Source organism: Cygnus atratus, chromosome 10, assembly GCF_013377495.2.
Source record: "Cygnus atratus isolate AKBS03 ecotype Queensland, Australia chromosome 10, CAtr_DNAZoo_HiC_assembly, whole genome shotgun sequence".
In the NCBI taxonomy this organism is placed as follows: domain Eukaryota; kingdom Metazoa; phylum Chordata; class Aves; order Anseriformes; family Anatidae; genus Cygnus; species Cygnus atratus.
Genome location: NC_066371.1, coordinates 21,357,007 through 21,372,815, shown reverse-complemented (window position 1 = coordinate 21,372,815; position 15,809 = coordinate 21,357,007). Strand labels below are relative to the sequence as shown.

The window sequence follows — 15,809 nt, the reverse complement described above, 5'->3', positions numbered from 1 at the left end:
ACTCTGGTTATCCAAATATCTTAATTATCTTATATTTTGGAAAACATTAAAAAAAGAAAAGGATGCTTAAATGAGAGACAAACCAATTTTAACAGAAGTCTATTATTTAATCTAAAAAATTATTTACATCCAAATTAAAATATATATATATATTACACTTACCTTTTGCTGTTAGATCAGAGTGCCACCAACTGCATAGATTAAACTCCACAAGGAACCTACAGAAATGATTAGATATTTCAAATTATCCCACAGAATATTTTCGAAACACTAAATTGCCTGTAGTTTGATACCATTAATCCTATTCTAAATAAAAGTTAATTTAGAACTGAAATTCATGTGGCTAGTGTAAGTCTGGGGTAATAAACTTCTGCTATTCTCGTATTTTCACTGTGTTGTACCTTACCACTGAGAATTCATTCTGAAATTAATCAATAAATCACAGATTAATCTACTACTAAGCAGCATTCTTATTCTTATCTGGTCTCCATTAAAATTCTCAGTGCACAGCAGCAGACAGCATTTTTACTGTTGAACATTATTTAAAGCTCTTCAGCATGCAGTGTATTTTGACTGTCCAGTAAAATGCCATATGTTTATAACTGCTCTGGCTACCATACAGGAGTACACATAAAATAATTCCTAGCATTACTTTAGGATTTAAAATAATAAAACTCTTTTTATTTCTAGGAGTGGCAAAGATTGATTAACCAGCGTCTATCCAGCTCTAACTAGACATGTGCAGAGAATACATTTTCCCCACTAAAAATACTGCAATTTACTCTGAAGCATGGACTGAAACATACCAGTCTGTCAGTTAGTGTGAGTGTAAAGAATATAAAACCAACATCCAGTTTATCATAGGAACATGAAACGACAGTATTTGTAATCACAGAAAGTTTCTTAAAATTTTTGAAGTAGTTATGGCTTGCATCAGTCTGATTTTAACATGATTCCTTTTCCTGATATTTACTTTGAAAGCTGCATGTAAGATCAATCTCTGTACTCTGGCCAGTTAATTCTCCTTAACTTTTATCACAAATTCTGAAGAAAGATCATTTAATTTGCAATTAAAACAAAATGACTACAAGAAAAAAATTGAATCTATTTCAAAGCAGATAAAATTCACTTCAATCTGCAACTCTGCTCTCTGGTAAACACAATAATAAAACAAATAGATTAATAACAAAATGCATTTAAGGCTTCCTCCTCATATGATATTGCTCTGTGATTTCTCAGACAAACTCTCTTAAAGGCAAGGCTCATTATGCATTAACTTAAATTGCTAGAAGAATTATACAAGATAAAAAAAATCAATATAATCTACAGAGTACACCTTATCTGGCACACGCTGTAAAGGGTCCATCTTACAGAAATTCATGAAATGACAAACACCACAATGAATCACTCTAACAGTTTGCTATATTGGGAACAGCCCACCCAAGCAGCATTACAAACAGCCAGGCATTTATGTTAAATTTAACAGTAACCACAATAATAAATTTAGTCTGTGTATTGCAATCTGCTAGACTTACTAAGCAAAGACATTCAGATATAAGTGAAGACCATGAATAACATAATAAAAGTGCAACTGTGCATTCATATAGCTAGAATTTCTTCAGATTTTAACAATGCTAAATTGGACTGCCAAACATTGAGAACTATTACTGAATTAAAAATAATACAAGAAAAACAGCACAATAGATGTAAAAGGCAAGAAGTACAAATGTTCATTAAGTATTTAAAAGTATAAATACTCATTAATTTGTATAAATATTTGTGAAGTTCTTGATAAAATTTACTTACAAGACAAGCTCAGTCATAATCCATTTTACTGCAGCAAAGAAGGCATTATAAGGCTGAAGAGAAGCAACTCATTTAATAAAAAGGCAAAATATGCAGTATTTATATCTTAACTGAATTATTCACATAAAAGTAATGTTATGGATATTCAAATGCATGGATAGCATGAGAAAAAGAATAATTTTTTATGAAAGAAAATATTACAACAAATATTAAAATATATAGTAATGAAATTTCCTTTTAATATGGTTGGTCAGACACACAGACTATCAGCTTGAAAAGGAAAGTTTTGCAAGTGATTGTTAAATATTTAACCTCTAGGGGTTCCTATTTCCCAGGCTATTGCTGGAGGAACAGCTCTGGTAGATAATAAGGGCTTTACTCAGACTGCAGTTCAGACTTGCCTCTCTTTAATGTAAATGTCCATTCATTATCTCAGTCTAATTAGACTGGGAAAAGCTTCTGAAATTTGAAATTACCTAAATGAAGTCATCTGTGTCATACTGAAGGCCCACTTGTAAGCAGTGTAAGTAATTTTTAAGATTCTTTCTCCACCCTCTGTTTTTCTGGATCGTAACAAAGCAAATACTTTTAAAATCCCATGTTTACAATACTTCTATATTTTAGGGATAATATGGATGAATAAGGGTATTTTATGGTTTAAAAAAGAATATCAGGAAGATCATTTATGAAAGAATCTCAGGGAAAAAAGTCAGTTTTCAGACATCTGGAAAGGAGAACCTTGTCTTCTCAAACATTTGTGTTAGGGTCTCTCAGCTGCATAAAAATTGGCAGTTTTGTTTTTCAGATTCCATATCAACAGAGCATTTTAGTACATGCAAGCAGTCATACTGACTTTAACAGAACTCCTCAGATGTCTAAAATCATGTTTTACTTGGCTGAATGAGCACCTTATGGAAGCAGTGCCCTTTGGCAGGGCAGTAACTGGCCAGTGACAGTTTTCAGAAGGCACAACCGTGCAGAGCTGTAACTCCCAAAGCCAATGAACGAGCATCATTCACTGGCATGAAAAGCTGAAAGAGCAAACTAGCAGAATGCAGAAAGATTGAGACCATCAAGGGTTTCACCTATTAAGGTGAAAATAGGTTTCACCTACTAAGGTCTTACAGGAGAAGATGAAAAAGCTACAAGCCTTGCCTAGAGATGTAGAGGAAGAAAGAAAAAATCAGCTCTGTGGGATATCTTATTTATTTTTGTTCCAAATCAGAAAACTTGAAATTTCCCACACAAGCAATTAAAAATTTTGTTGCATACCTTCCTTTTGATAATGCCAAGTGATATAGTGGAAAAGAATATTTATTTAATATTTATAAATAAGATATATTTAGTGTAAAATACATTATGAATTAAAAAAGCTATTACTTTTAACATGAAAGCTATGAGAAAATGAAAAAAATCTTTCAATGTATCTGAAAATAATAGATTTCAATATAATGAATATAAAATGAGTAAATGTTTCGGAATTTTAGTGGGAAAAATATTTCATTACATCAATATAAAGGCGTTCTCATGAAATGTGATTTTACTAAGACAGTCTTTCCCACTCAAAGACTGTTCCCTCAAAAAACGCAACAGGATTTATTCTCTCTATATATCTCAGCAAAGAACAAAGTGGTTCTACAGAGACCTATCCAGAACTTGGAAAATTTTAAACAAGAAAATATGTTAAATAACAAAGTAACCGGTTACCTTTTAAGAACGAATCCCATACCGGTAAAGAAATGGAACAAATGATCTATAAATCTTGTCCATCTCTAATTTATCATTTTAGTTACACAGCCTAAAAAACCTGTGCTAGATACAGGGGTCCAGCCCTGACTCCTGCTTTCCCCAATTGTGGGAGAATGTTGTGAGTTCCTTTAACATCACACAGTCTTTGATGCCTATGCTACATTTCTCTACTGTTTAAAGTATGAAGAAAAATATTAGTTTTAGAACTCTTTAAAGAGTCTCACTTTTCTCCATGTATCTATTCCTGTATGTATACAACCATAATTCTCAAATGGAATTATAAATATTTGTGAACAAACACATTGCTTATGTAGAAAATGTACTGAATGCTTTGTAATAACCTGATCTATATGTGCAAAACTGTGGCATTAAAATAGAAAAAAAAAGTACTTCTGGGGACTCTAGCTGTATGGTTTAATGCACGTTCTGTTTGTACTTTCTCTGTAGTCATGGTTATTAGAAGTGATTGAATCAACAGAAAAATAGGAAACTAACCAAAGCTCTGCCAGTCTTTCTCATTGAACCTTACAAAACTCACCTGAGGTTTAAAAAAAGAGTTTGTATATCTTTAAAAAATATAAAGAAAGATCATGCCGTGAATACTTGCAAACTGAGCTGAAACTCCATGCCTTGGGGTGGAAGGATGCTGCTAACAATTTTGATATATTACAACTTCTCGTGCAACTGGGATTCACAGCATCCAGTACTATTTCACCAACAGTGTAAGTCTCATTGCACAGCCTGGTACTTATTATTATACCAATCTTTTTTTAAGTTCAGGCTTTACTAGATGACAGACTGGCAAGTGCAATAAATCCAATTTTGCAGGTATTTGAAAAACATGTGGTCATGTAAATATGTAAATGAAAGCATCCCAAAGTGCAAATGATTATTAAACAAACCACAGAAACTATATATTTATAGATATTTAGAAGTTGCCAGAACTTTGATATTTCCTCAACAATTTAAGTAACTACGCCTAGGCTTATTTTTTCTAGCTGGATCCCTGGTTATTTAAAAATACTACCAGATAACTTTTCCAGACTGGTAAAACTACTACAGTATTTTGCTGCAGCTTTACATAATTTTTAATGCTAAAACAGCTATTAAAAAAATCTTTTTAATATGCAAGAGCTACAGTTTATTCAACGCTTTGGCAGTTCTAAATGATAGATTACTATAGTAATCAGTAAAACATACAAATGATTATAAAATGCCCTTGGAGTTATTAACTAGACATAAGATTTGGAAAGAAGGATGTGTTGCCCTTGCAAGACCCAGCTTGACTCTAGTCAGGCCTTGCAGAGGGACATGGTTTATATTCAGAGCTGATTGTTAGAAAAAGGGTTTAAATAATCGTTGAAATTTTACTTTAAAAGTTATCTTCTTTAAATACTAGGAAAAAATAACGTAAAAATCATTGACTTATATGCTTTGCCAATGAACCTATCCTTTCTTATATTAAAAAAAATCAATTTAAAATTTGAATTACATTTTTGCATGCATGTGTGTCTTTACATGTAGAAAAGGCATGCGTGATTCCAGCCACCCATACAAAGCACACTCTAGCTGTTTACAAAGTCCTGAGAAGGAGGACTCACATGGTGCAATGGACATTCCTCAGAACCTCAGAAATGAGGGTACAGTGTAAAAATGATTGCATAAGTACTTGAACTTGAAAATGCTTAACACTCTGTTTTTTGTTTGTTTTTTATAATGAACCATTGTATGTATGTACCTTGTATGTACTATGATAAACGCAACAGATGTAAACATTCCAAATTAAAATAACGGACTTACAATGGCCATGAGATATTTGCAACGATTTTCTTTGATGATTGTGTGGAAAGGTGCTCAGAAAATTCACTGTACTTACGTCCAGTAAGCTATGGGCACTGTCGCTACTCTCTTTGTTTGTTCTACACATGGCCTGGTAGTCATAAAGTGTAATTCTACAGAGAAGAACAGAAAACTCCTTGACTAAAAGGAGAAAACACAGTGGAGTAAACATGATGATATGGAACAGTCTGCCCACAAAGTAGACAGGAAAAAAAAAGTAACTGCAGCAAGGAAAAGAGGGAAAGGGATCATTAAAATACACGTCACATGAAGGAGAATAAAGGTAAGAAACAGTGTGAAAACTTTGTAAGGACTTTATCATACTTCAGAACAAAGCAAAAGCATAACTGGGAGAAAACAGGGAAGATACACATAGTGTAACACACAATGAGATAAACAATGCAAGGAGGAGGAGAATACACATTCAACATGATGCTTAAACAATTGGTTCTGGACTGAGATCGGTACATTTAGCCCCAGAAAGTGAAAGAACCTATGTATTTGAGGGGCTTCTCACAACAGTCCACTCAAACTCCAGTAAAGGAAAATGACACTTCTGCAATTACGAGCACCTCAGTGCATAAGTAATTTGTAAAAACATGGCATTGCTTCCAAAGAGGGAAGTGGAATTTCCGTGTATTCATGGTATAGACAATTGAAGCAGCATGGATTTACTTTTGGATTTTTTCATGAGGGCAAAATAGTCCATGTCTGGTACCTGCTGAAATCAACATATGCTAGAAGCCTCCTCAGATGCATAGTAAACAGGAAATTTCTTTCTGCTTGTGATTTTACTCATCATTGACACACTTCAGAGATCTAAATGTAAAATCCAGAACTCAGAGATAGTATATGGAATTGTGATTATTTCTCTAGATCTGTCTGTCCATAGAACAATTAACAGACTACATCCATCCACATAAAAAACATTTAACATCTGTAGCAGATATAAAGAATAAGCTGATAAGTTTCAACAAGTGTAAATATATAAATGTTACTAGCTTTATTTGAACATATCAATTTGACTTTTGCATCATCAGAGGGACAAGGGATCACGGCTGGACATAGATGTCTTAAAGATGTATGAGATGGGACTTCAACATTTTGCAATGTGTGCCTTGCTTCTAAATGAAGACACAAATTCAGCCACAGAAAGGATGTCCCAGAAGCTGCCAAAACCAGGTCATGAAATACATCACCATAAGGCATTCTGCACTGTATGCCATGAAACATTGCAACCTGTACCATTAGAATGTTTTAATCCGTTGTGGTAGAAACTGTATATAATTTTTCTGATCTAATTTTGTGACAGCAACCATCACTAAAAGCTTCTTTATTATGCACTATATTTTCTTTTTGGCTTACAGGCAAAATATCTAAATATATTGGATCACGCAGCTTCAACTAAGCATTTAGTACATGGTCACACTGCTTACATTATTCATTCTTATATTCAGAGTAGAAATGGCTAGGAAGCCATTGTTTTGTGGACTGGCAGAGAGAGGCACATGGTAGACAAACGCATAACTAGAGACCTAAACATGGGTGTAAGTCGAACACTGACCATCTTTGGCAGAATCACGCCCACAGCCAGATCCGCGCACACAGATCTGCCAAGACAAACAGAGCAGTACATGGTGTAAGCTGTGCTGCCTGTATGGCATGCAGTAATACACCACTTTCCCTACCATGTTTTTCCTTTATTATTTTTCCCCCTTGGTCAGAATGCAGCACTTGTAAGGTAATCTCTACAGCTCAGCCTTTCCAGTCTTGGTTGACTATTTTATTTCTCTACAGTTAAGGACCATGTTGTATGCCCACACTGACCTACTAGGGATGGTGGCAAGTGATTAAATGCATGTCCAAGGATAGTTTAAGGATTTTAATGTGCTCTCTGCAAAGTAATCAAGGATGTGGATGATATGGTCTCATCCTACTTGATTCAATATCTAGTGTTACAAGTTGAATAATATTCAGTTTTGCCTATATTCTTTGTAAAAGGTTTTTCAATGCAACTTTGATAACCATTTATTTGGTATTTGAAAATGCAATCATTTTCTCAACTTTCAGTTTCAGACACCAGAACCACTTGTTCAATCTGCGGACTCATTACCCTGCTAAGAAGTGTTAATCAAATGTTATTACAGCGTGCCATTTGGAATGTGTTTTGAACTTCAGGTTGAATATTTGGAAGAAGCCTCCCCTCTCCTCCCATACTTACACTTGTTATTGTTTAATTAAAATGTAATAAATAGTTTCTTTAAATGCTCAAAGATAAAGAGTCATAAATGGACTGAAATATGTACTCAGAAATACAATTAATATTGTGTCTAATATTAATATAAACATGCTATATTTTTGTATATTATCTTACTGTATTAGAGGGAGTAGACAGCAATCTAGGATCGTATTATGAGGAAGAAGAAGAAAAACATTAAAAGATGTGTAGTTAAATAAAAGTTCATTTAACAGGGGAAAAATACTAAAATACTAAAATTTTCAGCGATGGAAGACGGGAAGAGTTGTAAAAGAAAAAATCTCAAAATCATTGTGGAACACTGCAAAATTGTTGTTGTTTGGAAATGTTTTAATATCATCTGTGGATGATACAATAAGCTTAGCTTTACTACATATATTTGAAGGTGAAGTGTGAAGATTCTGGTTCAGGAACAACCTGGAAAATAGATAATGTATCCACGTTTACAGAGAAAAAAAAACCAACCAAACAAACAAAAACTTTAGCAAAATCTTTATCAAATCTTTAGAAAAATCTTTAACAAATCTTTAGAAAAGTACATGACAGACATTGAAAACATCCTGGAAAGAGTTCTGATTTTTGAACCATGAATTCCCATCTCAGTGACTTTCCAAGCAGGCAGGCTCAACACCTATCTTAAAGTTTCTAAAGACCACTCAAGCTACTATAATACAGAACGTGCAAAATATACCTGTGAAAGCATTACTGCCAAATGATCTTATAAAGACCTTATTCTTCCGCATTAAAAACAAAAAGGAATTTTACACTATGCTTCAAAGATCAGCAGATGAAGCCCATAATCACGTTGAAATCTGAACACTGCAACATATTGAATCAATTCTGGATTCTCTGTCTCTATGAATGGTACTGAAGCTCAGTAGAAATGGGTTCCAAGGCATTTACAAATTCAAATACAGTTTTGCTCTGTTTTGGTTTTATTCTTGTAAATATACTAGTAAGGTAAGGGCCTTCCAGCCCCATTCCTTGTAAAGGCTACTACAGTATCTGTAGTCAAAACAGTAGCCTAAGACACTGTGGTGCTTCTGTGTTCAGATGTCATTTCCAGAGTGTTATTTTCTTGCTAATGTCCTCAAGATTTTACAAAATAAGCTTTCCTTCATCCAGACAGACCTAATTCACTGTTGCAGAAAGAAAGGCTTCCAGATTACCCTTTTTGAAGTGATTGTGTTCTAGTTTTAAATAACCGTTTGCAGCTACCTGTATCCTGTTCAACTGACTATACTTAAGCAAACCTGATTGCCTGCTTCCCACAATCTAATTTTAAGACCATCTAGGTGCCATGCTGTGTATTACAGCACTTCATGGGAGATCTATTCTCTTGCTACAAACAACATGCTTGGGACTTTCTGACATCACCATGCTGCTAACTGCGCCTATTTCCACACCTCATCACTGAAGCCTACACAGCAATTGATTTCAGCGTCAGCCATAGGACAAACACGGCCTACGTGTGATAATCTTGAACTAATGAAAGATAACTTTCCAAAAATGAAATGTGTAGCTCCGTTGTATGTAACTTCAGGAGTCAAGTACATTTTAGTGAAAACCTTTTTATTGTTAATTTTCTGATACAGTAAATTCCAGTCTTGTACTTTGCAATGTACTTACAATAAAATACAAATCTGGTTCAAGAAAATTAAGCTTCTAAGACCTACCAGCAGTACAGGCTATACTAACAGATGTACACTATTTCTTTCAGCTAGATTTTCAGCATTACTATGGATTTCTACTTGGTAGTGTGAAATATCATCACTGACAATTATAACAGCTGAAAGATCTTCAATGCATAAAATTTTGTCATCAGTTTAAGATAGTTGGGGGGAGGGGAGGTGTTCATATGCGTAGGAATAATAAGCTCCTTACCACGGAATAAACATTAAAAAAAGAACAAATGCTTAAAAAAAAACCACCAAAAAAACCTAGGATGCAAACAATAAATGAAGCCCTAATTTTTGACACTACTGTTTACTCAGTGTTCTATGTAAAAATTAACAGAGATTACAGCTCACTTCTGGTGGAAAGACATTCATTAACTCAGACAGAAGATATTCAGCCTGTCTAATATTCTTGCAAGGAGGAGAAGGAATGACAGTATTGATGTGAAGAGTAAACTAGCGTCTTAAGTTTAGAGAGGGGCTTTGTAGGGAGATAGCAGGACATGTATGGAATCTTGTGCTGTTTCTGTCCTAGCTCTCCCACCTTCATTGACAGATAGATTATCAATATCCAGAAGCTGTCAGACTAATACCTTTCACCAAGGAAATCAAGAACATGATGAAAAATAAACTACAGCACTTTGAGAAAACAAATTTGTCATCGCATATCTTTGCTTTTAACATTCAGTTATTCCTAACTGCCAAAGTGCTGCAAAACGCAAAGTGTACAAAACCTACAACTCAACATGTATTTGCAGCATACAGAATGACAATTCATTTACATAGCACACATGTCTAGGTTTCTATTAGGTGGGTAAAAGGATTCCAAAATACTAATATATTTCACGAAATCAGTAGTAATATTTACAGAGATGTAAATTCTCGCTATGCATGAAGTCAGTTTTGAGACATTAATTTTAGATGTTGGGAGGACAAGATAGGAGCAGAAAACATCCACACATCAGGATGGGGGTCCTTGTCTGGGTCCTTATCATTAGTGATGACAAGAGCACAATGACATATATCATTTTTTGCCTACAGGTAGCATGCAGTTAGGAATAAGGTCTACTTGTAAACCCGTACTAGACAGTCTGCTATATAGTTGTGTTTCTGACAGCTATTTCATTGATGAAAATGGAAAGTCATTCTTCAAGGCAGTATAATTATATATTACTCATCTAGAAATTGAAGAATAAGGATGCACACCTCATACATGCTCTGCAGTGCACATGGCATTTAATATAGCAGATAATAATAATGCTTGAGTGGAAATAAATTGCAAAGCAAGTTCATTAAATTTTTAACCAGGGCATGTAATGATGGGACAGGAGGCAACAGTTTTACACTGAAAGAGGGTAAGATTTGGTATGAATATATGGCAATAACTTTACATAATGAGGGTGCTGAGACACTGGAACAGGTTACCCAGACAAGATGTTGTTGCCTTATCATTGGAGATGTTCAAAGTGAGGTTGGATGGGTCTCTGAGCAACCTGATCTAGTGAAAGATGTGCCTATGGCCGAGGGGTTGGACTAGATGATCTTTAAAGGCTCTTTCCAACCCACACCATTTTGTGGTTCTGTGATTCTACATACTCTAAACATGGGCTATATCTTGAACTTACTTTTACTAAATAAATTCACTGGTAAAGATAGTGTGGTTAGATAAAAATATAGATTTTTTTATAATCTAAGAACTGCAACATCACACTTATATTTATCCACTAACAAATCCAGTAACTCCATTTTGAATTGTTCCTTCACTCTAACACTGATCTTCTCCAAAGTATACATCTACATTCCAAAACATTGCCAAATTAATACAAAACAAATGTCATGACATTTTCTAAAGGTCAAATAAGTGGCTGTAAAAATTCACATGAAAATAAATGTAATTTCTAAATATAACAGTGTCCATTTAACACCTTCACCAAATTTCAAGAATATCTAATTTAAATGAATGCTTAAGTAAGGTAAAGTAGCCTAAACTAAACAGAAAAATATCCTTCATTTGGAAGCTGTGCTGCCTCAGTGGGAATCAGCAACCTGCTGGCAATCAAACAGGTACCATTTTCATCATGTGGCTTTAAGAATGTTTTGCTCCTTGCAAGTAGTTTCACAAAGAGTTCTGAATTTTTGTATAATCTTATAACCCAGAGGCAAAACACTTGTTAAGTTTGGCACACAAAGCAAATCAAGACAGGGAGATGAAAGTCTGCCTCTATGTGCATGTATTTAGAGAACACAGGTGAAGGATTTGGACTGTACTGTGCCATAAGGGCATAGACAGCATGTATTATTCACTAGAAAACATGTGAGTTAAGATAAAGGAACAGGGGTGAAAAAGTAAGAGACAAGAAGAGCTCTCAAAGCATTAAGAACTTGTTAGAGTGAGCCTAGCATCTGGAAAAGCTGAAAATAAGAGATGCACCATATCAGTACTGTATCCTGAAAACAGGACTAGACACCAAAGCACAGACTTGTCTTCAGATGCCAAGAGGATGCCTAGTGGAAACAGAACTGTTAAGAGGAAATGATACTACTTCCATATTTGCCTTATAGAACTGATTAGTTTTCCTTGTTCTGGAAAGGATCAAAGTGTTTTCAAGTCAAGATACATTTAATTTTCTATTACAGATTTATTAATTTCATTTTGTTGGGGATCTCATTGCTTTGATGGCCCTTGATTTTTTTTCTAATGCTAAACTTTTTCTTTAGATTTTCATGCTTTGAGCAGTAGAATCTTTATTTTCCCCAATGTTTTTACATAAACAAAGTGCTGAGGAAACTATAAAGAATCTTTTTTCTGAGTTATGTGAAGCAGATACTTTTCCAGAAGCACATCTTTATTTAATAATGAATTTAAATTATATTTTAACTATTTAATTGTATGCAATATTCAGGGTATAAAGATAAACATCATTTTCCTAAATGAAATCACAGAACATGTCACGTTGCTGTGGAGACATTGATATCGTTTTTTCCTCTAAATATAAAACCCATAAACTAAGAAAATATACATACATATGTACATACGTAGTATTCAAAAGAAGTACTGAGTTTAAAGAAATTAGGGAGGGAAGGAGGTATTTAAGTTCACTTTAAAAAATAAACAGCTAACGCTAAAATCGAATTTCATCCTGCTGCAGGTTGAAAAGAAATATAGTCAGAAGCAAACAACCCCCTTTTGTTTAACACTTCCAGCTCAATCCTAAAAAGAACTTCTATATCATCCAAATTAGTGGTAGTTGAGAGAACTCACAAAGGGTTATTTCATTCCTTTTGTGGACAGAGAGCCTGAAAGCAGGCATGAACCAGTGAGGTAGTAGCACATGGCTGCACGGCTACCCAATGGTGCCAAAGGAAGAGTGGGCTCCCATCCCCACAGTTACTGGGCATGTCAGGAAACTCTTCTGCAGAGAAGATCAGGCGGTGTGGAACCTTCTACTTCTAAAACAAATTACAAAGGAGCAAGACCAGTTCTAACAAAGCAATGTTATTTAATTCAGCTGCTGAATGGGAGATGCCATATAAGAAACAATCTGCGAGGAAGGATGGCTCTGGAAAATCAGAATAAAAGGCTAAAGATCAGAGCTTGGTCTCTGATTTTGTCTTCATGGTAAGAGCAGAAATGACAGGGGTAATGCATGCATATATATATTGTGCCCTCGGGGAAATCAACGGGTAATAGATTCTGCCACCATTCACTGCACCATTCACTGCTTTTTTCTTATTCCATACAAAAATAAAATTTGGATAAAAAAATAACACCCTCATAATAAATATAGTAAAAATATGGTAAATGTGTCTGAGTATTTTTCACTAGAGAAGCAAAGATTCCTCCTTAATGTTGATAGAATAATTTAATTTTAAAGGCCTCATCTACCACAGCTCAAAAACAGTGTTTTTTGTTGCTGCACTGAGCTATCTGCTGTACAGCAGGAAAAGCAGGTGGCTCATTTAGTGCAATTACACCACTTTGATTCTCTCCCATTTTTAACTGATTGGCAGTGACCAGTTTATTGTGTTTAAATAATCGGCTTATTGTGTTTACATTTCTTTAGCATGCAGCTCCGTTGCACTGAGCTGGTGGCTTCATTATCTGTAACTCCCTCACAGCTCGAGACCAGAAAAATCATAAGCCAATGATCCACGCCAAGTTGGCACCCACCACAGTTTAGATGGAATACTTGAGCCATGCAGCCTTTGTTTCCTCAACTGTGGTACCTACTACCATCAATTGTTCAGTAGATATTTTGTTTGAAATGCCTTGCTAGGCAGGACAAAAAAAGTGGGACAAAGTAAAGCATTATCCTTTTATTTTAACTGTACTTTTTTTGTTTGCATTAAATAAAATGCTTCATCTCATGTATAAACAGATCTTTTCATTCTAGAACCCACTCTATAAATAGGTATTACTTCACTTCCTTTTACAGCATATATTAAGAACGTAGTGCTAAACACACAAAAGCTGCCACCCTCAGAGAACTAGGATTTGGGATGATTCAGTGAGTGCTAGATCTTTCCATTTCAGGTCAGTCATTTACTGGGAGTGGTATTCAGCTATAATGCGCAGAGGAAAAGCTTTCTGCCTTTAATGCACACAGAAAGCTTTCTGCCTTTAAGAGAGCTGGTTTACCAAGGAAGCACACAACCATCTGTTTTGAGAGCCTCTGTATACACCCTTGCATGCAATAACTCAATTCAGTGGTTGATGGGAACAGTGATGTGCTATTTTTTTATAATATAAATGCACAAGAAAGTAAAAGGGAAAAGTACTATGCACATGGACTGCACTTCCAGGGTAGGGGTAAGGAACAGTTCTTAGCAATGTGAAAGCCACAAAGACTTCAGTGCTGAGTTACGGGTTAAAGGGAAATGTTCTTCACCAGGACTAATACTTCATTTCAAAGGACAACATCAGATCACCATTAGTTTTTATTGTTATCATGATATTGTCACCAGATTAATAGCCACAGCAATGTTCAAGGTCAGTTAACATGTGAGGAAAAAATACTGGAAAAATTACTGGTGGAACACTCTTATAACAGTAAGGCACTTTTCATTGCCCAGTTTGAGCAATCTCCAACTCTAAATGTTTAATGTTGCATCAATGATTTACTCTAGAGCCATTTAAAACCATTCAGTAGTAGATATGGTCAAATCCCACTTCCACTTGAGCACAGTGGGAACAGGAGAGGCACACAATTTTAGCATCGCAGTCCAATAAACAAGAAACTCCTTGTAAGCTGTCTCCAATACCCTTAACATGCAGGGCACCAAATTACACTAAGATCATATAGGAAAAAAGGCATAATGAGAATCCAGCCATGCTGTCAATCTTGACCTTCTTTTATATGACTTCAGTTTTGTTTAGATTTATTTATTTTTTATTTTTTTTCAACATTTTATAAGAGATAGAACATCAGTTTAATTCTTACCTCTTAAAGGAGCCCATTGTTAGTAATTTGTTCATCACAGCCCCTTCAACCTCCCCAAAAAAGTTGCCAGTCTGCAAGGGAAAAATACAAAAAATTACCAGAAGTGTAGATAAATGCGAAATAACACTGGATGCAATCTAAACTGGCATATTCTGGGATCTGACAAGAGTGGCTTTGACAGCTACATAGATAGGTTTTCAGGACTATTGCTTCATAAAAACTGAAGAGGACTTCACAGTCATGGCAAGTTATAGGGATTATATTATTACCCCTGAGCAGATGTGAGAGCTTATACAGTAGATTGAGGGACATTATATAACATCTAATATCAGAAATAAAAGCCATCCCAACCTAAAGCTTGTAAAGGAAACACACTAATCTGATCACAAATCCTTGTGATTAAAATGTTACTCAAAAAAGCTATAAACAGGTTGTGAGAGGATTTCATAAACAGTCATAAAAAAGCATTGTTTATAATTCCTGCATGACCTGTTTAAGGAGCTGGAATAGTACATTTCAGCAATCCTATAAATTTTAACTGCAGTCAGAATCATTTTATACTTAAAACCACTCAACCTGATGAATTACGCATTTTGTCCTTGTTCAGTAAATGTGGACGAATAAAAATAAATCTCTGTTGAGAAAACAAACATTCATGTTATGAATTTGGTATGTAATACGGAAGTGACTCCATTTTCTGCAGCCATTCATATGGCATTCTAAAATCTTGCATGTACGGCATTCTTTCTACTTTGGAAAGACTTTTTTTTTTATCTTAGGACCTCAACTCCCAGAAGGATTGGGTATGTTCTCTGCAGTGTTTAAAGGGAGAAAACCACAATTTATGGGGGAAAAGGGCACCACACTCTCAAATTACATGGATTCCATAGGTTTTGTATGAATTAAACCCCAATTCCATTACAAGGAACCTACTTGACCTCAAGTATGCACCTGGGAGTTTGCAGGCAGAGAAGTTACAGCCCTAGCCAAAAGTGGCATTCCTCTACCAAAAAAAGCAAGTATTAACTTTTTTTTTTTCTT

General features: G+C 35.0%; 1 protein-coding gene across 1 annotated transcript in view; it reads right to left on the bottom strand.

The window, feature by feature from the left end:
- CACNA2D3 (calcium voltage-gated channel auxiliary subunit alpha2delta 3) overlaps nt 1–15,809 on the bottom strand; it is a 455,579-nt gene that overhangs the window by 22,912 nt on the left and 416,858 nt on the right. The window contains exons 31-34 of the mRNA XM_035558456.2: nt 14,769–14,839; nt 5,432–5,507; nt 1,807–1,859; nt 163–218 (exon numbers count right to left, since the gene is read on the bottom strand). Of these exons, the coding sequence (XP_035414349.1) occupies nt 163–218; nt 1,807–1,859; nt 5,432–5,507; nt 14,769–14,839 (256 nt within the window). The remainder of the gene's footprint in view (nt 1–162; nt 219–1,806; nt 1,860–5,431; nt 5,508–14,768; nt 14,840–15,809) is intronic.